Genomic DNA, 24469 nt, shown 5'->3' with positions numbered 1-24469 from the left:
TAATTTCTTTTTCTTGTTCACAGATGTCCTTGAAGGTTATAATGGGACAATTTTTGCGTATGGGCAGACTTCATCAGGAAAAACCCACACCATGGAGGTAAGATTACAATGTGTCTAATGCGAATCTCTGAGATGACTGAATGGAACTGACGTTTCCAGCAAAACTTGAGGTGCATGTGGCTTTCTTTACTGGGAAATAGAGACGGTTATGTGTGGCCAATTAATTATGTCTTTGAGAAGTTTTAAAATAGCAGTGAAAAATAAAGTCTCAGAAATTCAGTATTTTAAAAAGGCCTTTATTGATAACTTTGTGATGGTAAGAATACATTCTATTCAGAAGCAATCACTGATTAGCTAAGCAGTAGTGTGAACATCATTCTGGACTTCAGCCTCAATCTAACTGGGAAAGCCTGTTGGGAAAATCATTTACCTTGATGAAGGCCCCCGGGGAGGTACATCTCTTAGAATAAATGAAAAACTGTAGATCAGAGATTTTTAAAAGTTGGCTTATGGGCCACATTCAGCCCACAGACATATTTTTGTTTGGCCTGCACATTATGTATATTTTTTAAATTGTAAGCAATGTTAAAAATTGGATGATTTCACACCATTCAAACTTTCCATCTTAGGTTGAATATTCTGAAGATCTGGCAGCACTGGGTGAATTTCACCATAATATAAAATTCAGGCTTCTCTGTTCACTTCATTGTCCTGTTCACCTTTTTGTTAACATTTCTAATGCAGGGAACAGCTGCTGTCACCTAGGAGAAGTTTGGTAAAATATCTGTTAGTATTTGTGAAAATGGTACCTGTGGTCCTGGCCCTGGCCACCCTGTGTATAATGGGCTGGGCTCTCCATTGTACTCACACCCAGCCCACTTCATGCACACTGGGGTGAAGGTGAACTTATATTCGGCATCCTTCCTTATTAATTTACATACCTGCTCCCTGAAGGCACTTCAAGGTATGACCCCAGCTCCATTTGTTGGCTGTGGAACTTTGTGGCTTCAGTCTGTTTTCCAAACAAGGCAGGTCTGCAGGCAAAATTGAACCCCTTTGCCTCCTCTTTTCCCTTTTTTTTTTTTTTTTTTAATCACCAAATCCTATAGGGCCTTCAGGGCCTGATAATTCTTCTAAAGGTGAGACCCACCTGACAGGTGAGGAGAGGTGCTAAGCGTGGTTATTATAAGAAACTGCACAGAGGAAGTTTGGGGAATTCAGCAGCAGGGTAAGATGAATCCTTAATCCTTCCAGCTTAGGGTTTTTCATTTACGATGCCCTCCTGGGAATAGCACTGAGACGGCTGCTGCAGAATCGGTTTAGCTTATGAATCATTCCTATTGAAGAGGAGATTTCAAAGGCACGAGGCTAAAATCCTCAGGGCTCTGATGTTCTGCTCATACTGATTTCAAGTGTGGGTACAGTGCCGGGGATCTCATTTCTGTGGTGTTGACTCTCTTTCACCTGTTTTGCTGAAGACAAAGTGGTTCAGAGACTGCACAGATTAAAGGAAGCATGAGGTTTATTTATCACTTCTTTCTGACTAAGCAGGTCTTTCCCCTGACACCTGAGTGGCATCAGCCCATCTCCTCTTCTCACACTCTACTGCAGAATGTCTTGGAAACACCGGCCCTGGTATCCCCACACTCCTGCCCCGGCCCCTCGCCTTTCTCTCTCTTACTGGGCCCCCGACTCTTGACCTTGAGACTGTAGAAAAGTTGCAGTTCTACATTTCCTGGGTCCCACCTAGTCCAGTAGCTGTGGACAAAAACTCCCTCATAGGTCAGATGGCACTTGAAAGAGAGATATGGTGTCTAGTGAGGAATTCAATCAGTCCGGAGGTTTTTGTTTTGTTTTGTTTTTATATTACCAAACTATATATAATACCAAACAAAACAAACAAAAGCAACCCGCGTTATTTAAAATCCCCCCAAATCTCTTGGAATGCTTACAAGAGTGACCTTTTAAGCTTTGGGATTAGAAATACAAGGTATTTGCTAAATGCCAGAAATTTAAACTGTAAGACATCAAGATAGAGAATGCTCCCCGGTGTAAAATCTTATTTCGGGAGAAGAGATGGATGTAGGGTGATGGCAAAGAGCTATGCCCTCCCTTTAAAACTAATATGGGAGGTCAGGCGTGGTGGCTTATGCCTGTAATCCCAGCATGTAGGTCAGGAGTTCGAGACTAGCCTTGCTAACATGGTGAAACCCCATCCCTACTAAAAATACAAAAAAATTAATCAGGTGCGGTGGCACACATTTTGTAGTCCTAGCTACCTGGGAGACTGAGGCAGGAGAATCGTTTGAACTAGGGAGGCAAAGGTTGCAGTGAGCCAAGATTACAGCACTGCACTCCAGCCTGAGCGACAGAGCAAGACTCCGTCTCAAAAAATAAATAAAAATAAATAAAATAAAAAACCAAAAAACAAAAACTCATATAAGAGATATTTTGCTAAACTAGAGGCTCTCAAGCCCTCTGTGTCTTACAGTGTAAACTCCACAATGCCTGCCCAGCGAGGATTCATGGGGAACCTGAAAGGAACTGGGTTCCGGACAGGTTTCACCTCTGGTTGCCTAAATTCTGTCACCTCTTCATCTTTGTCAGTTTTAAAAGGTCGATTGTAATGAGTTGCTTTTCTTTATTGTGACTTTTGCAGATCACATACTTGTGCCTACAGTTAGAAATAGTTGATGTGGATGGGAGTTTTTTCCTAGTGCCACCCACCCCCTCACTTAATCAAGTTCTTTCTGTAGGGTAATTATAGATTGGAGCAAAGGTAAGGGATATTTTCAGAGGAAGGCAGAGGGAAGGAGGAGCCCCAAGCTGAAGCCATAGATACTGCAGGAGACCAAGAAATCCAGGATCCTGGAATGTGATTAAGTCCACAAAGCCCTCTACAGGGTCTGCATTCTCTGAAAGGAGGATTTTATGTATTCAAATTACACATTGTGATCTTCCAAAGGCTTTCGGAAGGGGATGTTAACTCCCTGAGTGTCCCTGAGTGGACAGAGCAGTCACATGTTAAAGCTGTTTTTCACTTTAATCCCCCTGGTTTTGGTCTGACCTCCAGTGGTGACTCCATTACCTTGTATTGAGGGGAACAAACAGATAAGCCTACATAAAATTGGAAAGATTAGCTTCTCAAGATGGAGCACTTAAGGTAGGTTTTCAGTAAATGTATGACTCACTGGATGGTGTTAATGCTAAGCTTGGTGGACACCAACACACAGAAGGTCCTGGGCTTGTGTAGCCCATACCCAGGGTTGGCGCTGGAGAGGACACAGGGGGTTCCAGCTCCAGCTGAGGAAAAGGGGACGGACTGTTCTTTTTGTTCAGTGTGTGATGCTGGGAAGGGCCTCTCTTGGCCCCATGCCCTACTTTGTGATCTTCTTCTGCACACTGATATAGATGGACGGAGACACTTTGTGTTTTTTCTTTCTGCCCAAAGAGACGCTTGGAGGTCATCTGAATGGTACAGGCTTCCCGGCCGCCCCGCCAAGCCTGCCAAGTGATTTCGAACAAGGCCGTCTGAACGCACGGTGCTCATGCACTGACGGGCTGACATCTTAAGTGTTTCAGGAAACTCTTGCCCTGCTTGAGAGGTCAAGGAGGCAACTGGGGTTGGAACAAAGAGAGTCTTGTTCAGTGGCTGGTGGCCTGGGTCTGGTTTCTTCTTTCACATGTGCTCCTAAAAGATCACATTCCATGGGAAACGTTTGTGGATAAAATTATACAGGATGCAGTTATAAAGATCTTTCTCCTATTTGCTTTCCGGGAGAAACAACGTGATGAAGCAGTGGATTTCTTTGCTCCCCAAGTTCATCTTTGATCCTTCAGCTAAAATACACTTTCACTGTTCTTTCTCAGTTCCTGTACTTTGTTCTCCCCCTCACCTTCTCCGCCCACATCCTCTCTGCCCATTCCTAAACTTACTCATTCTTCAAGATTCGGTGTCCCTCAAGGAAGCCATCCCGTATTACCCATTTATTACTGGAAATCTGGGACATTTCTAGTCTCTGAATTTCTATAGCTCTCAGCTATTTTCCCACTTCTTACTGCCCGAGGCAACTGTGCATTGTGGGTCCGGGCTGCGCATCTCATCTGCAAGGGTCAGTGTAGAAGCAGTGAAGACCTCTAAGGAGCACCTCTCATACACACACACACACACAGACACACCACACACCACACACCACATTCCACTTCCCACATATATCATACACACACACAGACATATGCACACCATACACATATACACAGACACATCACACACAGACATATTACACACCACATACCACACCCCACATACATTGTACACATACACAGACATATGCACACCACACACATATACACAGACACATCACACACAGATGCACCACACACCATACCTCCCACATACATCACACACACACACACACATACATACACAGACACATCATATAGCACATACCCCACACATACAGAATACACACACAGACATATGCACACCACACACATATACACAGACACACCACATGCATAATATACACACAGACACACCACACACCATATACCACACTGCTTAAATACATCATACACACAAACATATACACATCACACATATACCTACACAGACCCACCACACACCACATACCACACACCCTCCCACATACATCATACGCATACAGACATATACATACCACAGACATACCTCACACCACACAAGGCCCTCACATGCATCATACACACATGCAGACATATATATCACACACACACAGACACCCACACAACACATACTGCACACGCCCCATACATCATACACACACAGACATGTACACATCACACACATATGCACACACAGGCATCACATACCACCCCTCCACATACATCATACATATACACACAGATATATGCACACCACACACAAACACAGCACACACCACACACTATATACCACACATGACCCCTACATACATCATAAACATACAGAGATGTACACCTCACACACCTACATTTAGACATGCATACGACACACTATATACCACACCCCCATCACACACACACAGACATACACCCATACAGACATACCATATAGCACACACCACACATTGTATAGCATACCCCCCACATACACTCACACAGACACACCACACACACAGAGACGCTCCCACATACACATGCACACATACCGACAGACCCCACACATATACACACACAACACACACACATACCCCCATATACACACACACACCGCATACATCATACAGACACAGACACCACATATCACACATATACAATACACACACCACAGAATGCCACACGCCACAAGCACTCCCACACTCGCCACACTTCCTACATTCACGCTATAGCATATACCTGCACACATTCCCTACATTCATCTCACACACATATATGCCCCACATCACACATACATGTTAATACTCCACGTACATCACACGCCCCCACACATGCAGACATAACCCTCACACCCTACACATGTATCACACACAGACATACACCACACACACATCACACATCCATATGCTCCCCTAACACGACACACACACACAGACACACACACACACACAGGCACATTCCACATGCCCTACATCCTCCCTTGCATTCGCACACCTGCAGATTGTTTCGGCAGGCCCAGTTTACTGCACATAAAGCCCTTACCGCTCTTGGGCATCTGAGCTGGATCAAGCAGGCCAGCTCCTAGGCCTGCGGTGGATTTGGGTATGCGTCTGTTCCTGTGGGGATGGGAGGCATTATTATGAGAACACTCACTTTTCTCACATTGATTTTAGGGTGAGGACTTCAGAGAGACACAAAGTAGAGAGTGTCCTAGATTCATCTCTGGTTCTGCCTTGGTTCTTGCCCTGGCAAAGGCAAACAAAGGGATGTCAGCATTTGTATAAGCCAGGAATCAATGGGGAGATAAATCCATTGAAAGGGAAAGCGGCCGGGCGCGGTGGCTCAAGCCTGTAATCCCAGCACTTTGGGAGGCCGAGACGGGCGGATCACGAGGTCAGGAGATCGAGACCATCCTGGCTAACACGGTGAAACCCCGTCTCTACTAAAATATACAAAAAATTAGCCGGGCGAGATGGCGGGCGCCTGTAGTCCCAGCTACTCGGGAGGCTGAGGCGAGAGAATGGCGTAAACCCGGGAGGCGGAGCTTGCAGTGAGCTGAGATCCGGCCACTGCACTCCAGCCTGGGCGACAGAGCGAGACTCCGTCTCAAAAAAAAAAAAAAAAAAAAAGAAAGGGAAAGCATGTAGGAAAATAGATGTGAGTCAATTATAAATTATTTTTGGATTATCAATCGTTCTTCTCTGGCTGTGGGCTACTGAGGAGAAGCTAAAGGATTATCATCAATTATTAAAAAGCTCTGGAGGGCTTGGGTAGGGGAGATCTTTTGATTGGCTGAGTGGAGTCATGACATTTGACCATACGGAAATGATGTTCTCACCATAGGTATTGTTTCTGCCAGGGATCTCCATGGTTCAGAGCATGTGGGGGCCATTGTCTAATTTGTTACACGTTTATGATGGAATGTACAGTTTAAAAGTTATCAAGATTTAGGCCGGCGCGGTGGCTCAAGCCTGTAATCCCAGCACTTTGGGAGGCCGAGACGGGCGGATCACGAGGTCAGGAGATCGAGACCATCCTGGCTAACACGGTGAAACCCCGTCTCTACTAAAAATACAAAAAATTAGCCAGGCGAGTGGCAGGCGCCTGTAGTCCAGCTACTCGGGAGGCTGAGGCAGGAGAATGGCGTAAACCGGGAGGCGGAGCTTGCAGTGAGCTGAGATCCGGCCACTGCACTCCAGCCTGGGCGGCAGAGCGAGACTCCGTCTCAAAAAAAAAAAAAAAAAAAAAGTTATCAAGATTTGAGATTGTCAGTCTGTCATTTGGCACTGTTTTCTTCCCTAAGATATATATTAATTGTCAGAGATAGAAATGTGTTTCAGACTCTTCAGGTGAAATAAACTCCAACAGCTTGTTCGTGAGAACCTCCCATGAGCTGAGTGATATAATACTAACATTTGTTTGAGCCCTTCCCATGTCACTAAGCACTTTATATATCCTATTTAACTTAAATTATACAATAATGCTATGTAATAAATACTAAATTTTATAAGCAATGGAGAGAAATATACATGCACTGGCCATCCCTATCTTTAGGAAGTATGCAGTCAAACTAAAAAACAATAGCAATACATTAAACTATTTAGATTCTTAATAGGTAAGGGCATTCCAGAGGAGTACCCATTTTTCCAGATGAGACAGCTTTGCTGGAAGCCAGACTGCCGGATGAGGTAGCTCATGCCTGTAATCCCAGCACTCTGGGAAGCCAAGGTGGGCAGACACTTTGAGCTCAGGAGTTGGACACCAGCCTTGGTAACACGGTGAAACCTTGTCTCTACAAAAAATACAAAAAATTAGCCGGGTGTGGTGGTGCATACCTGTAGTTCCAGCTACTACGGAAGCTGAGGTTGGAGGATCACTTGAGCCTGAGAAGTGGAGGTTGCAGTCAGCACTTCAGCCTGGGCAACAGAGTGGGACCTTGTCTAAAAAAAAAAAAAAAAAAAAAAATCTGGAAAATTCTCTGGGTTTCCTGTTGGCACTGATCACTTTAAACCTGCAGACTGTGTGTTTGTTCACTGATGGGTTGTTGAACACATGAGAACTTAAGTGCTTATTTGATGGTGGGCTTAGGCAAAGGCTCTCTGGAGCTTGTGTGTTGCTTTAAATGCTTCTGGAAGTCTTCATTAGGAGTTGCTGTCAGATCCTATGGCATCTTTTCTAAAATCTTCAGAGGTGGCAAATTCTGGACCTTAAAAGTGGATTTGGTAATATCCAAATAGCAGGAGAATTTGCCTATCTCCACCCCCTTAGGTAAAATGAGTAAAGTAGAAAAGGGGGGAAAGAAGAATATAAGACTATCTTAAACGTGGAGTTCGGTGTTAGAAACAGCTAAAACGTATTTAGAACAATTCAGCCTGGGAACCACAGATTTTTAAAAGAAATCGATGAAGTGTATTTTCTTGATTGATCTGTTAAATGATACTGAAAGTGTTGCCAGAATAAGGTTCTTAAAGGTTATTTCATTAAAGGAGATTACCTTACTTAGACCTGCAGGCTCAGGTCAGTTTGTAAATACTCAAAACCCAAACCCATATATTCTCATTCCTTCTCCTGCTCCCTTTCCCTTCTCCTCCTCACCCCACACTAGCCACATAGACACTGATTTGCTGCCTTGAGTGGCAGCTGGAGGCAATACTGTGGGGCCTCAGAATTTGACAGAACAAGTGCTCCCCTGCTGGATAAACAGATGAACACATTGAGTTTTTTCACCAACTTCTGGTCTGTTGGCAAGTCAGGTAGATGCCCAAGGGAGCCGGCAGGCACACGTGGGTGCTTCCTGCTCCACCAGGTTCTGTCTAAGGAACCCAGCAATGGTTCCTCCTCTCTCTCATGTGTCTCCCAGCGCCCTTTAACGGCCCTTGTTTGTATTTTCACCCACTAGGGGAAGCTGCACGACCCCCAGCTCATGGGGATCATCCCACGAATTGCTCATGATATCTTTGACCATATCTACTCCATGGATGAGAACCTGGAATTTCACATAAAGGTATGTATTACTGATTGGTCAAGAGAAGACACTGGGCCCCAGATAACGTTTCTTATCCCTCCTCCTTTCAAATAGATATAAAAGATGATCTTACTAATTTAAATTACATTCTTGTGGTAAGCAAAGCAAAAGCCTTCTTTAGCAGGAAATCATCTTGATTGTTGCCGGAATTCTACCCTTTATCCTCTGGATCTCTGTGGATATGACTGAAATGTGTTTGTGTTTGGGTTAGGGCAGCATTTCCCAAAGTGTGTTCTGTGGAACACAGTGCCTCGTATTATTAATGGTGGGCTTGCAGGGAAAAGGGCTATAAGGCCAAATGAGCTGGGAAAGTGCTTTCTTGAACAGTGTTAAATTTATCACAAGTTTCAACATGCTCTGCAAAGGGGACATGTATTAGATTACATTTCCCAGCTTATTTGAATATAGACACATTTCTCCCCCTAACAGTATCACAGACTTGTGTTTTGAGCAGAGTGTCACAGAGCAGAACTCTGAGAAGTGTTGGGAAGAGGAATTCTCCTCCTTTTTATCTTCCTCTTTGTATTTTGTTTTTGTTTTAAACCAGAACTTGTTATGGACTTAAATTTGCATTAAAAGAGAGATTTTTACTCTCTTACTGTAGTTGTTTAATAATAAAATATGTTATTAGGATATATTCATTGGAACACCTCTTTTGCAAGTGACTGAAAGGCACTTGTTTAAGCAAATAGAGGATATTGTTATAAGATACAGAATCTGACAGTGGGCATTTTGTGGAGGATGAAGTGTGGAGGGCAGAAATCTAAGCCCTGTTTTTCTTTTTTCTTTTTAAACTTTTTAAACAATTGAAATATTGTTCACATACCACAAAATTCATCCTTTTAAAGTGTATAGTTTGATGGTTTTTAATATATTCCCAACAGCATACAATGATGATCCTTATCTAATTCTTGAGCATGTCATCACCTCCAAAAGAAACCCTAAACCCGTTACAGTTCCTGCTTTTCTGCCCTCTTGCTTGACTTCTTTCTCTTGTTCTGGAGCATCTTTCTCTCTTTTTGGTGGGAGAAGGGGTTGGCAACGTGGCAGCTGCTGCTCCAGCATTCCCTTATTTCCAACCCCAAATTCCCTTGGGAAGGGACTCATTGGCCCAGCCTACATAGGTCCCCCCCTTGCCTGATGAGCTGTGTCCAGGATGCACAAGCTGTCTGGGGGCCCCCACTGTGGCTGGGGAGGGTGAAGGGGCAGTTCTAAGAAGACTTGCTGAGCAGATCTGCTAAGAGATTTCCCTTCAGGCTGGGATCTTACCGCACCAGGCCCATCTGTTCAGAGATGAGGAAACGGAAGTTTAAAGATGCACGGTTAGTTAGGCCAGGCGCGGTGACTCACACCTGTAATCCCAGCACTTTGGGAGGCTGAGGTGAGTGGATTGCCTGAGGTCAGGAGTTTGAGACCAGCCTGGCCAACATGGTGAAACCCTGTCTCAACTAAAAAAAAAAAAAAAAAAAATTAGCCAGGCATGGTGGTGTGTGCCTATAATCCCAGCTACTCAGGAGGCTGAGGTACGAGAATCAGTTGAACCCGGGAGGCAGAGGTTGCTGTGAGCTGAGATCGCTCCACTGCACTCTAGCCTGGGTGACAGAGAGAGACTCTGTCTAAAAAAAAAAGACGCAGAGTTAGAAGGCCCAACTTAAACAGCAAGTTGTTGATAAAGCTAAGAATAGACCCTAGGTCTGACCTAGGTCTAGGCACATGCGATACCTTTTCAATTATATTAAACTTCTCCCCTTACTACTATATACCTTTCGTAAATGACATAAAAAGAAGGCAACAACTATTTGCCCAACTCTAAATTACATCTAGCAAATCACTTTTCCTTAGGATTCCTTTTGTTGGCTAAAGCCTGCTTCTCCTTCTTGCCAAGATTCTTTATATCTAAGGATACAGAAGCTTGTTGCTTTGATGGGATCAAGATTTAGAAGCTTAGTGCTTCTTTAGGGCTGTTTGCATTTAAATAGCTTAAACTACTGCAGGGTTCTTATGTGATAATCCTGGAATAAGATGTTAAACCAATTACTGCCCTCAAAATAGGGTCTTGTGTTAGAATCTTATTAAGATAAAAACAGCCCTAGCGTGAAGCTGGGGGAGGAGAGGATCAACACTCTTAGTCTCTAGGGCTGAATTTTACAGTCCAGATTTCTGTGTAGCATTTGTAGTTATGCTTACTTGTTTTATAAATAATAATTATAAGTGAGCAAATTACTTGCTGACTACTTTGTAATTTGAACTGAGTAGTGAGAGGCTAAATCAAGAAAAAGAAGACTGATTAAGGCAATATTGAAAATCTGTTCCTTAAAATGAGTCCCACCGAGGTTTTAAACTTTATTTCTGAACATCCTGTTTCTTAATGCCAAACAATGCCTCTTTATTTTTCTTCCGCCTGGTCTCACAAAATATTTGAAATGACAAAACAACAAAATCGCCACCCTCACACACACACCAAAAGCAGAAATTAATAAAATCAGAATCCTGTTTCTACTTACATTAAATGTGAATATGATTCTAACTGCCAGATTTGCCAGTATCTAGTTTGTGACTTTTTAAAGACATAATTAATTTTCTCTGTAATCGATGGAAATAAGGCAACATGTTTAAGATCTCAAAAATAATAGACAATGAATTGAAAATCAGACAAATCTGAAATAAATAGAATGCGCTGAACTAGAATTGAGTTGGCTGAAGGAAGGGCTGGGTTAGAGATGTGCAGGATTGGAGGCCAGACAGACCCATAAGGATTTGGGGAGTGTGGCAGCATTAGACAAAGCTGTAGATGTGAGTCTTTGAAATGTCACATAGATGTGTCCATGAGAGATGGGCCTCAGACTCACAGGGGAGTCTGACAGGTGTTCAAGTAGGTAGATGTTCCTAGGGATACAGGCAGCCAGGAGAGATGCCCAGCAGCGGATTCCAGGGCTCAGGCTAGGACCCCACATCTCAGAGTAGCTGGAATGGTTCCAGTCGGGTGGTTCCAGGCCGAGGCACATTAAAAATAATGGATCAGGACTGAGTCGGAACTGGGAGCAGTGCTGGGTTTAGAGTCTTCGCTTCCCCATGACTGGTCCAGAGCTGGGATGTAGGGATGAGGTTTCACCTGAGTAGTCACATCCCAGCTTTGCAACTTTACAACTGTTTTCCTTTCTGCCCATTCCCTTGTTTAGATTTCAAAAGAACTTATGAACATAGGGCAGATAAGTTTATTGGGTAGGCAGAAAGCAGATGTAAACAGAGTACAGAATCCTGGAGGAGGATTTTTGACATCGTAAAGCCCTATGGCTTCATGTGACAGATGGGACAATTGAGGCATAGGGTCTTGGTATGTGTGAATTGAGTCCCTAAGACCACATATTTAGTTAAAGCAGGTCTCAGACATCAGCCAGCATAAGGATCGCCTGGGGAATTGAGAACCAGATTCCTAGGTCCTGTTCTCTGGGATTCGGATTCAGCAGGACTGCAGTAGGGTTCAGGGTTCTGCAGTTCAAACAGGTTCTTAGGCGATGCTGATGAAGGCGGTGCTGCAGCTGAGCCTTGAGACTGATAAGAAGGCCTCCTTTTCTTCTCACAGTCTAACCATCTTTTTTCAAGTCCCATTTTGTTCAGATCTTTCCTGGATGCACCAGAGCTGGCCACCATTACCAGCTCTTGCCCAGTTACCTTTCTGAGCTCTTGTAGTTCTAAAAACACTGCCCTTGTCCTCTCCCGGCTTCTTGCATGTGAACATTTGGACTAAGTCCCCCCTCCTTCATGATACTGTCAGTATCATGCAATAAGGTGAGGCCTACTGATTGTTTTCTAAACTTGCTTGGTGCTCCTCTAACATAAAGTCTAGAGTCCTCCTGTAAGTGTCTAGCACACGACGTGAAGAACACCTGAATGACAACCAAAGGGAACTGTGATGTGTGGGGATGGAGAATGGTCCACACTTAGGGAAGCATAGAGCTAGCAGGAAGCAGAGGATTCCCAGTAGAGCTGGCCAGATTCTGCATCTTCACTTTAAACCCCTCTTCTTACTCTTCTTAGCCATGCATGACAAAAGCTTTCATAAGTACTAATAATGGTATTTTTGAAATACACTGTGGCATGTCTATTCCCAACTCAATTTGTTTTTAACTAGGTTTCCTATTTTGAGATCTACTTGGACAAAATAAGAGACTTACTTGATGGTAAGTAACCTCAGTGCTTGTCCTTTATTTGTTCTGTAACAAAAGTCCGGGGAGGTTGAAATGGCTTATCACACTTCTGCTTAAGGAATTAATGAGAAGTTATAGAGATACTCTGTTGCCTTCAGGGTATATGTTCATTTTTAGCCAAGGCTTAAACTTGCATATTGCAAAGAGAGTAGATTTGCCTGTCCTTTGTAACAAACTTCCATTTTTCCTCCAATATATAGTCTTTAACTTTTATTTTCTTCTTTGCATGCTGTCATTCTCACCTCTGTAGTATCCAAGACCAACTTGGCCGTTCATGAAGATAAAAACAGAGTCCCGTATGTAAAGGTATGAGGAAGATTTGATTGGTGATGCCATTAATTTCTCTCCAGTCTCTGTCATAATAATTATTACATAAGATGCACAGACTGTTATCTGTAAAGAGCATATAGGCATTTAATCAGGCTCCTTAAATTTAATACTCATCTGGTTTTAGAAACTGACATTTATTTTCTTCAATTGTATCTTTCCTTTATGACATTATTATTTAATATTATTCACATTTAAAGAGGCTTTGGTATTGAGTGCAATTGTTTTTACTTTGCAGTTGGAAACGCTTATTATAGCATTACCTGTGGAACATCAAAGTATCTATTATTGGTGGCCATCGTGGTAAATAAATAAAGATAGAAGGCAAAGCAAAACTTCATCCATTTCTTCGCTCATTGATTTTCTTCTTTGATTTTCTGTCTTCTTAAAGTGTTGCTGTTGAGTATGAATATGTACTCAAAAACCTAGGAAAACTTGACAATTCTTTTTTTGGTTTACTTCTGTACTTCCTAGGGCTTGCTCAGACTTCTCTTTAATGTAGAATTCAAGCCCTGGGCAAGGAGGAGAAGTTGTTGGATCGATATTTCAGCTTTTCTATTTATCCGCACCTCTAGAAGATAAACAGGAAAATGTTCCAGCCTTTCAAAATATTGTTGCTTTTCAACTCTTTTAATGTTGAACCTGAACTGATTCTCTTCCAGGGGTGCACTGAGCGGTTTGTGTCGAGCCCTGAGGAAGTCATGGATGTGATAGATGAAGGCAAAGCAAACCGACACGTGGCTGTGACAAGTAAGCATGGTGGGGGTGTTTCCTCCCCTGTAGCTTGGGAGACAGATGTCTGCCTACCAACTGAGGGAGGTGGGGAATGAGGCACAAATGAAAGAATGCATGGGAAGGTGGTTAGAGAGCAGTGCTCGGACACACACGCTAGGGTGTGTGTGCTATGAGTGTGTCTAGGCAGTCATGGGAAAGGGTGCCTTCTGCTGTCCACAGGGCTCTGAGGTCTTGGAGATGTTGGGTGAGACTTACTGGACGCTGATAACAGCCTAAGCCTGAACATTAGGAAAAATAAACAACCAGCCAACCAAAGGGAGGGAAAGAGTAAACTCCTCAGTTTGTTTATTTTAATCATGTTATTCAGGTTAAAAAAAAATTCCAAACCAACAAATTCTATAATACGTTGCAGTCACACACATGGAAATAAACCATGTTAGATTTCTGTCCTCTGTAAAAAAGAAAAGGAAAGGGAAGAAGGAAGTCAGAAAGCAGAGCCAGGAGCTTTAGGGAAAGCCTTCCGACGTGTTACTGGCAGACACATTCAGATCAGCTCATTGACTCTGCAGTTCCTTCCTCAGTATATTCATTGCGTCTCAGGGAAGCAGTGCAAATGGGATTCGGACAGCAGAGGGTCCGTGAAAAATGAGAGTTGTCTATCTTATTAAGAGGGATGTGGACAAATGAGAGTGAGTTCACATGAACAGAAGCTGAGAGAACTAAGGGTTTATAGCTTGCGTGAGGGAAAAAATCTGGAGGAGGGTGTGTGGACGATGTAATATAGCTTACTGTGTTGAAGGTGCGGACACTAAGAAAGAGGGTCAGCTTTTTCTCTTCCGTCTCAATGCTTAGAATACCCATGATTGTTGGAGCTCTAGGGAGGCAGAATTCGACCCCTATGAGGAGAACTCTCCAACCATTATAGCTGTCCCAAGTGCAGCCTGCTACCTAGAGAGGTAGTGAGTTCACTGTAAAAGAGATTCCGGCATTGGTTGGCTGACTGGTCTAGACTCTTTAAGTCTCTTCTACCCAAGACTCTCTGATTCTGTGGTCCAGAACTGTAATTCTCAACATTTTCTCTATCTGAGCAATGTATCAGATGATATTCATATATATAGCAACTTTCATAGGTGAGCCTAGACCTGGATACAGTGTTGTTCAAACTCCACTTCTTTTTCTCTTGCTTAAAACCCCCCCACACACATGAAAAAATGTAAGACAGATGTTCTTACAGTAGTGGCATCTCTCATTTACATTATTCACTCTGTTTCTGAAGCTGTTTTTAGTTACAAATTATTTATGGCATATCTGATAATGCATTTTGGTGCCTTGGTTTGGAACTGCTAGTCTAAAGAAAAATTGCTATTATTATTACCATTCTGGTAAGGTTTTTCTTTTATTATTGCAATAAAATATACTTAACATGAAATTTGCCATCTTAACCATTTTAAAGTATGCATTTATGTGACATTAAGTACCTTCACATTGTGTGCAATGGCACCACCTTCCATCTCTAGAACTTTTTTATCTTCTCCAACCAAAACTCTGAACCCATTAAACACCAACTCTTTATTCTCCTCTTGCTCAATGTACTTTGTCTCTATGAATTTGACTGCTCTAGGTACCTCATATAAGTGGAATCATAAAGTGTTTGTCCTTCTGTGATTTATTTCACTTAGCATAATGTCTTCAAGTTTCATCCACACAGTAGCAAGTGTCCTTCCTTTTTAAGGCTGAATAATATTCCATTGTATGTATATAAAACATTTAAAAAATTCAGGAATAGGAACAGCCCCAGTCTCCAACTCCCAGCGCGAGCGACACAGAAGACCGGTGATTTCTGCATTTTCAACTGAGGTACTGGGGTCATCTCTCTAGGGAGTGCCGGACAATCGGTGCTGGTCAGCTGCTGCAGCCTGACCAGCGTGAGCTGAAGCGGGGCGAGGCATCGCCTCACCTGGAAGCGCAAGGGGGAAGGGAATCCCTTTTCCTAGCCAGGGGAACTGAGACACACAACACCTGGAAAATCGGGTAACTCCCACCCCAATACTGCACTTTAAGGAAACAGGCACACCAGGAGAATATATCCCACACCTGGCCGGGAGGGTCCCACGCCCACGGAGCCTCCCTCACTGCTAACACAGCCGTCTGCCGCGATCTATCCGCAAGGTAGCAGCGAGGCTGGGGGAGGGGCGCCCGCCATTGCTGAGGCTTAAGTAGGTAAACAAAGCCGCTGGGAAGCTCGAACTGGGTGGAGCTTACAGCAGCTCAAGGAAGCCTGCCTGTCTCTGTAGACTCTACCTCTGCGGACAGCGCACAGCTGCAGTCCATTAGGGGAAAGAGCGGGGCGGTGCAGACCCGAACGACTCTGTCTGACAGCTTTGGGGAGAGCCGAGGATCTCCTAACGGGGACGTTGAGATCTGAGAACGGACAGACTGCCTGCTCAGGTGGGTCCCTGACCCCTGAGTAGCCTAGCTGGAGACATCCCCCACTAGGGGCAGTCTGACACCCCACACCTCACAGGGTGGCGTCACCCCTGAGAGGAAACTTCCAAAGAAAGAATCAGACAGGTACACTCGCTGTTCAGCAATATTCTATCTTCGGCAACCTCTGCTGCTGATACCCAGGCAAACAGGGTCTGGAGTGGACCTCAAGCAATCTCCAACAGACCAACAGACAGTCCTTCTGACTGTCAGACGGAAAACTATCAAACAGGAAGGACACCTATACCAAAACCCCATCAGTACGTCACCATCATCAAAGTCCAGAGACAGATAAAACCACAAAGATGGGGAAGAAGCAGGGCAGAAAAGCTGGAAATTCAAAAAATAAGAGCGCATCTCCCCCTGCAAAGGAGCGCAGCCCATCGCCAGCAACGGATCAAAGCTGGTCAGAGAATGACTTTGACGAGATGAGAGAAGAAGGCTTCAGTCCATCAAACCTCTCAGAGCTAAAGGAGGAATTACGTACTCAGCGCAAAGAAACTAAAAATCTTGAAAAAAAAGTGGAAGAATTGACAGCTAGACTAATTAATGCAGAGAAGATCATAAACGAAATGACAGAGATGAAAACCATGACACGAGAAATACGTGACAAATGCACAAGCTTCAGTAACCGACTCGATCAACTGGAAGAAAGAGTATCAGCGATTGAGGATCAAATGAATGAAATGAAGCGAGAAGAGAAAACCAAAAGAAAAAAGAAGAAAAAGAAATGAACAAAACCTGCAAGAAGTATGGGATTATGTAAAAAGACCAAATCTACGTCTGATTGGGGTGCCTGAAAGTGAGGGGGAAAATGGAACCAAGTTGGAAAACACTCTTCAGGATATCATCCAGGAGAACTTCCCCAACCTAGTAGGGCAGGTCAACATTCAAATTCAGGAAATACAGAGAACGCCACAAAGATACTCCTCCAGAAGAGCAACTCCAAGACACATAATTGCCAGATTCACCAAAGTTGAAATGAAGGAAAAAATCTTAAGGGCAGCCAGAGAGAAAGGTCGGGTTACCCACAAAGGGAAGCCCATCAGAATAACAGCAGACCTCTCGGCAGAAACTCTACAAGCCAGAAGAGAGTGGGGGCCAATATTCAACGTTCTTAAAGAAAAGAATTTTCAACCGAGAATTTCATATCCAGCCAAACTAAGCTTCATCAGTGAAGGAGAAATAAAATCCTTTACAGATAAGCAAATGCTTAGAGATTTTGTCACCACCAGGCCTGCCTTACAAGAGACCCTGAAGGAAGCCCTAAACATGGAAAGGAACAAGCGGTACCAGCCATTGCAAAAACATGCCAAAATGTAAAGACCATCGAGGCTAGGAAGAAACTGCATCAACTAACGAGCAAAATAACCAGTTAATATCATAATGACAGGATCAAGTTCACACATAACAATATTAACCTTAAATGTCAATGGACTAAATGCTCCAATTAAAAGACACAGACTGGCAAACTGGATCAAGAGTCAAGACCCATCAGTCTGCTGTATTCAGGAGACCCATCTCACATGCAGAGACATACATAGGCTCAAAATAAGGGATGGAGGAAGATCTACCAAGCAAATGGAGAACAAAAAAAGCAGGGGTTGCAATCCTAGTCTCTGATAAAACAGACTTTAAACCATCAAAGATCAAAAGAGACAAAGAAGGCCATTACATAATGGTAAAGGGATCAATTCAACAGGAAGAGCTAACTCTCCTAAATATCTATGCACCCAATACAGGAGCACCCAGATTCATAAAGCAAGTCCTTAGAGACCTACAAAGAGACTTAGACTCCCATACAATAATAATGGGAGACTTCAACACTCCACTGTCAACATTAGACAGATCAACGAGACAGAAAGTTAACAAGGATATCCAGGAATTGAACTCATCTCTGCACCAAGCGGACCTAATAGACATCTATAGAACTCTCCACCCCAAATCAACAGAATATACATTCTTCTCAGCACCACATCGCACTTATTCCAAAATTGACCACATCATTGGAAGTAAAGCACTCCTCAGCAAATGTACAAGAACAGAAATTATAACAAACTGTCTCTCAGACCACAGTGCAATCAAACTAGAACTCAGGACTAAGAAACTCAATCAAAACCGCTCAACTACATGGAAACTGAACAACCTGCTCCTGAATGACTACTGGGTACATAACGAAATGAAAGCAGAATAAAGATGTTCTTTGAAACCAATGAGAACAAAGATACAACATACCAGAATCTCTGGGACACATTTAAAGCAGTGTGTAGAGGGAATTTAGAGCACTAAATGCCCACAAGAGAAAGCAGGAGAGATCTAAAATTGACACTCTAACATCACAATGAAAAGAACTAGAGAGGCAAGAGCAAACACATTCAAAAGCTAGCAGAAGGCAAGAAATAACTAAGATCAGAGCAGAACTGAAGGAGATAGAGACACAAAAAACCCTCCAAAAAATCAATGAATCCAGGAGTTGGTTTTTTGAAAAGATCAACAAAATTGACAGACCGCTAGCTAGACTAATAAAGAAGAAAAGAGAGAGGAATCAAATAGAAGCAATAAAAAATGATAAAGGGGATATCACCACCGACCCCACAGAAATACAAACAACCATCAGAGAATACTATAAATGCCTCTACGCAAATCAACTAGAAAATCTAGAAGAAATGGATAATTTCCTGGACACTTACACTCTCCCAAGACTAAACCAGGAAGAAGTTGAATCCCTGAATAGACCAATAGCAGGCTCTGAAATTGAGGCAACAATTAATAGCCTACCCACCAAAAAAAGTCCAGGACCAGATGGATTCACAGCTGAATTCTACCAGAGGTACAAGGAGGAGCTGGTACCATTCCTTCTGAAACTATTTCAATCAATAGAAAAAGAGGGAATCCTCCCTAACTCTTTTTATGAGGCCAACATCATCCTGATACCAAAGCCTGGCAGAGACACAACAAAAAAAGAGAATTTTAGACCAATATCCCTGATGAACATCGATGCAAAAATCCTCAATAAAATACTGGCAAACCGGATTCAGCAGCACATCAAAAAGCTTATCCACCATGATCAAGTGGGCTTCATCCCTGGGATGCAAGGCTGGTTCAACATTCGCAAATCAATAAACGTAATCCAGCATATAAACAGAACCAAAGACAAGAACCACATGATTATCTCAATAGATGCAGAAAAGGCTTTTGACAAAATTCAACAGCCCTTTATGCTAAAAACGCTCAAGAAATTCGGTATTGATGGAACGTACCTCAAAATAATAAGAGCTATTTATGACAAACCCACAGCTAATATCATACTGAATGGGCAAAAACTGGAAAAATTCCCTTTGAAAACTGGCACAAGACAGGGATGCCCTCTCTCACCACTCCTATTCAACATAGTGTTGGAAGTTCTGGCTAGGGCAATCAGGCAAGAGAAAGAAATCAAGGGTATCCAGTTAGGAAAAGAAGAAGTCAAATTGTCCCTGTTTGCAGATGACATGATGGTATATTTAGAAAACCCCATTGTCTCAGCCCAAAATCTCCTTAAGCTGATAAGCAACTTCAGCAAAGTCTCAGGATACAAAATTAATGTGCAAACATCACAAGCATTCTTATACACCAGTAACAGACAAGCAGAGAGCCAAATCAGGAATGAACTTCCATTCACAATTGCTTCAAAGAGAATAAAATACCTAGGAATCCAGCTTACAAGGGATGTAAAGGACCTCTTCAAGGAGAACTACAAACCACTGCTCAGTGAAATCAAAGAGGACACAAACAAATGGAAGAACATACCATGCTCATGGATAGGAAGAATCAATATCGTGAAAATGGCCATACTGCCCAAGGTGATTTATAGATTCAATGCCATCCCCATCAAACTACCAATGGCTTTCTTCACAGAATTGGAAAAAACGGCTTTAAAGTTCATATGGAACCAAAAAAGAGCCCGCATTGCCAAGACAATCCTAAGTCAAAAGGACAAAGCTGGAGGTGTCACGCTACCTGACTTCAAACTATACTACAAGGCTACAGTAACCAAAACAGCATGGTACTGGTACCACAACAGAGATATAGACCAATGGAACAGAACAGAGTCCTCAGAAATAATACCACACATCTACAGCCATCTGATCTTTGACAAACCTGAGAGAAACAAGAAATGGGGAAGGATTCCCTATTTAATAAATGGTGCTGGGAAAATTGGCTAGCCATAAGTAGAAAGCTGAAACTGGATCCTTTCCTTACCCCTTATACGAAAATTAATTCAAGATGGATTAGAGACTTAAATGTTAGACCTAATACCATAAAAACCCTAGAAGAAAATCTAGGTAGTACCATTCAGGACATAGGCATGGGCAAGGACTTCATGTCTAAAACACCAAAAGCAACGGCAGCAAAAGCAAAAATTGACACATGTGATCTAATTAAACTAAAGAGCTTTTGCACAGCAAAAGAAACTACCATCAGAGTGAACAGGCAACCTACAGAATGGGAAAAAATTTTTGCAACCTACTCATCTGACAAAGGGCTAATATCCAGAATCTAGAAAGAACTCAAACAAATATACAAGAAAAAAACAACCCCATCAAAAAGTGGGGAAAGGATATGAACAGACATTTCTCAAAAGAAGACATCCATACAGCCAACAGACACATGAAAAAATGCTCATCATCACTCGCCATCAGAGAAATGCAAATCAAAACCACAATGAGATACCATCTCACACCAGTTAGATGGCAATCATTAAGAAGTCAGGAAACAACAGGTGTTGGAGAGGATGTGGAGAAATAGGAACACTTTTACACTGTTGGTGGGATTGTAAACTAATTCAACCATTATGGAAAACAGTATGGCGATTCCTCAAGGATCTAGAACTAGATGTACCATATGACCCAGCCATCCCACTACTGGGTATATACCCAAAGGATTATAAATCATGCTGCTATAAAGACACATGCACACGTATGTTTATTGCGGCACTATTCACAATAGCAAAGACTTGGAATCAACCCAAATGTCCATCTGTGACAGACTGGATTAAGAAAATGTGGCACATATACACCATGGAATACTATGCAGCCATAAAAATGGATGAGTTTGCGTCCTTTGTAGGGACATGGATGCAGCTGGAAACCATCATTCTTAGCAAACTATCACAAGAAGAGAAAACCAAACACCGCATGTTCTCACTCATAGTGGGAACTGAACAATGAGATCACTTGGACTCGGGAAGGGGAACATCACACACTGGGGCCTATCATGGGGAGGGGGGAGGAGGGAGGGATTGCATTGGGGAGTTATACATGATATAAACGTCATGCACATGTACCCTAGAACTTAAAGTATAATAAAAATAAAAATAAAAATAAAATAAAAAATAAAAAATAAAAAATAAAAAATTCATTTAACCATTAATAGACAATTGGGTGGCTTCTACATTTTGGCGATTGTGAATAATGCTGTTATGAAGAAAGGTGTGCAAACATCTATTTGAGTCCTTGATTTCAATTCTTTTGAGTATATATGCAGAAGTGGAATTTCTGGATCTTATGGTAATTCTACTTTCAGTTTCTTGAGGAACCGCTACTATTTGCTATTATTACTATTTTCTACAGCAGCTGTACCATTGTCTCTTCCTAATAGCAGAACACCAGAGTTTTCATTTCTCTACATCCTTGCCAACTTGTTATTGTTACTACTTTTTATAATAGCCATCTAAATGGTGTGAAGTACTGTTTCATTGTGGTTTTGATTTGCATTTCTCTAATGATTAGTAATGTTGAGCATCTTTTCATGTGCTTATAGGCCATTTGTATATCTTCTTTAAGGGACGTCTATTCAAGGTCTGTATTTATTTTTTAATCAGGTTGATTTGTTATTGTTGACTTGTAGGGAGTTCTCTATGTATTCTGGACATCAATTCCTTATTAGATATATGATTTATAAAATTTTCTTCTGTTCCATGGATTGCTTTTTTACACTATTGATAGTGTCTTTTGATATGTAAAAGTTTTTAATTTTGATGAAGTGTCTATTTTTATTTTGTTGCTTGTGCTTTGGGTGTCATATCCAAGAAATTATTGACAAGTCCAATGTCATGAAGCTTTTCTCCTGTGTTTTATTCTAAGAGTTTTATAGTTTTAGTTTTTATATGTAGGTATTTGATCCTTTTGGAGTAAATTTTTGCATGTACTCTAAGGTAAGGGCCCAACATTAATATATTTTTTGCATGTAGATATCCAACACTATTTGTTGAAAAGACTGTTCTTTCCACATGAAATGATCTTGACATTCTTGTTGAAAATTATTTGACCATATATGTGAGGATTTATTTCTGGGCCCTTTATTCTGTTCCATTGATTTATATGTCTGTCTTTATGTCACTACCACACTGTTTTGATTACTGTAACTTTGTGATGACTTTTATTTTATTTTTTTCCATAGGTTATTGGGGTACAGGTAGTATTTGGTTACATGAGTAAGTTCTTTAGTGCTGATTTGTGAGGTTTTGATGCACCTATCACCTCAGCTATATACACTGCACCCTATTTGCTGTCTTTTATCCCTCGCCCTACTCCCACACTTCCCCTCAAGTCCCCAAAGTCCATTATATTGTTGAAGTGTGAGACCTTCAACTCTGTTCTTATTTTTCAAGATTGTTTAGGCTATTTGGGGTCCCTTGAGATTTCATATGAATTTTAGGATGGATTTTTCTACTTCTGCGAAATATGTCGTTGAAATTTTGATAGAGATTGCACTGAATCTGTAGATTGCTTTGGGTTATACTGACAGCCTAATGATATTAAGTCTTCCAATCAATCCATTTATTTGTGTCTTCTTTCATATCTTTCAGTCACATTTTGTAGTTTCCAGTGTACAAGTCTTTCTCTTCTTTGGTTAAGTTTATTCCTAAGTAGTTTATTTTTTTATTTTTATTTTTTTGCTATTATAAATAAGGTTGTCTTCTTAATTTTTTGGGTTGTTCATTGTTAGTACATAGAAATGCAACTGATTTTTAACATGTTGATTTCGTATCCTACAACTTTGCTGAATTAATTGTTAGTTCGGACAGTTTTTAAAAAATGAATCTTTAGAGCTTTTTACATATAATCTGGTAAGATGGTTTTGAGAAATGATTGCTGGTGAAGGCTGAATAGGATGGTTGCTGGGGTCTCTGTCTGCTTGGCAGACAAAGACGAGGATTTGCAAGGATTTTTATTTCCAGTACCCCGTCCTAATGAAGCATATTTAATTTCTGAAACCTTCTTTGCAGTTAGCATAGGTTATAGAAGTGCATGTCTTAATCCTTCCTTAGGAAAGTCTTAATCCTTCCTTAAGAAAGCTTATGATATTACTGATAAGGCAAGGCTTATGCACATGACTAAGATAGACTAAATCATGTATTAATCATGTTAAAGTCTGAGGAATTTAAAGTAAGGCAGGGGAGGAAGTAGTGAATTCTTCAAGGGGAAAGCCATGCTATAGTAGGAATTTAGAGGATGGGGCTTCAGGTAGAGCTAGAAAATCTGATATCTTAAGCTGTTAACTAAGATTTTTAGATTAATTTCTTTGCTCCTTGAAGACATTTAAAATCTTGTATTTCTAGAATGAGCATTGTTTTTCAGAAGAAACAGGGGTCTCAGATAATTTTTAAAAGTGGCTGGACTTACTTCAATGAAATGGAGCTACTAGGCATGACTTGTTATGCTTTTTAGATGAGAGGTTTGCTACCTAAACCTACATGTTCTTTGTAGAGCAGTAAACTATTTTCCTTTTCAGACATGAATGAACACAGCTCTAGAAGTCACAGTATCTTCCTGATAAATATTAAACAAGAGAATGTAGAGACTGAAAAAAAACTCAGTGGGAAACTTTATTTGGTTGATTTGGCTGGGAGCGAAAAGGTAATTGGTTCTTTATTTGTATTATCTATAATTTTCCCCTTTTATTTGCTTCAGTGTGCAATGGTATAATTTTTATGCTCTTCTATTTTCCTGCTTTAAAGAGCATTTAAAGGTTCTGAGGCTCTGCCACGGTGTTATTACATTTAACCCTTTTTCCCTGCTTTCTTTTCTGG

General features: G+C 41.7%; 1 protein-coding gene across 1 annotated transcript in view; it reads left to right on the top strand.

The window, feature by feature from the left end:
• Positions 1–24469, top strand: part of KIF5C (kinesin family member 5C) — a 161001-nt gene that overhangs the window by 55917 nt on the left and 80615 nt on the right. The window contains exons 3-8 of the mRNA XM_033231561.1: positions 24–97; positions 8516–8620; positions 12774–12822; positions 13100–13155; positions 13839–13926; positions 24172–24296. Of these exons, the coding sequence (XP_033087452.1) occupies positions 24–97; positions 8516–8620; positions 12774–12822; positions 13100–13155; positions 13839–13926; positions 24172–24296 (497 nt within the window). The remainder of the gene's footprint in view (positions 1–23; positions 98–8515; positions 8621–12773; positions 12823–13099; positions 13156–13838; positions 13927–24171; positions 24297–24469) is intronic.

This window comes from Trachypithecus francoisi, unplaced genomic scaffold (assembly GCF_009764315.1).
Source record: "Trachypithecus francoisi isolate TF-2019V2 unplaced genomic scaffold, Tfra_2.0 Lachesis_group13, whole genome shotgun sequence".
NCBI lineage: Eukaryota > Metazoa > Chordata > Mammalia > Primates > Cercopithecidae > Trachypithecus > Trachypithecus francoisi.
Note: the sequence above shows the minus strand (reverse complement) of the source record. Positions and strands in the feature narration are given on the sequence as shown.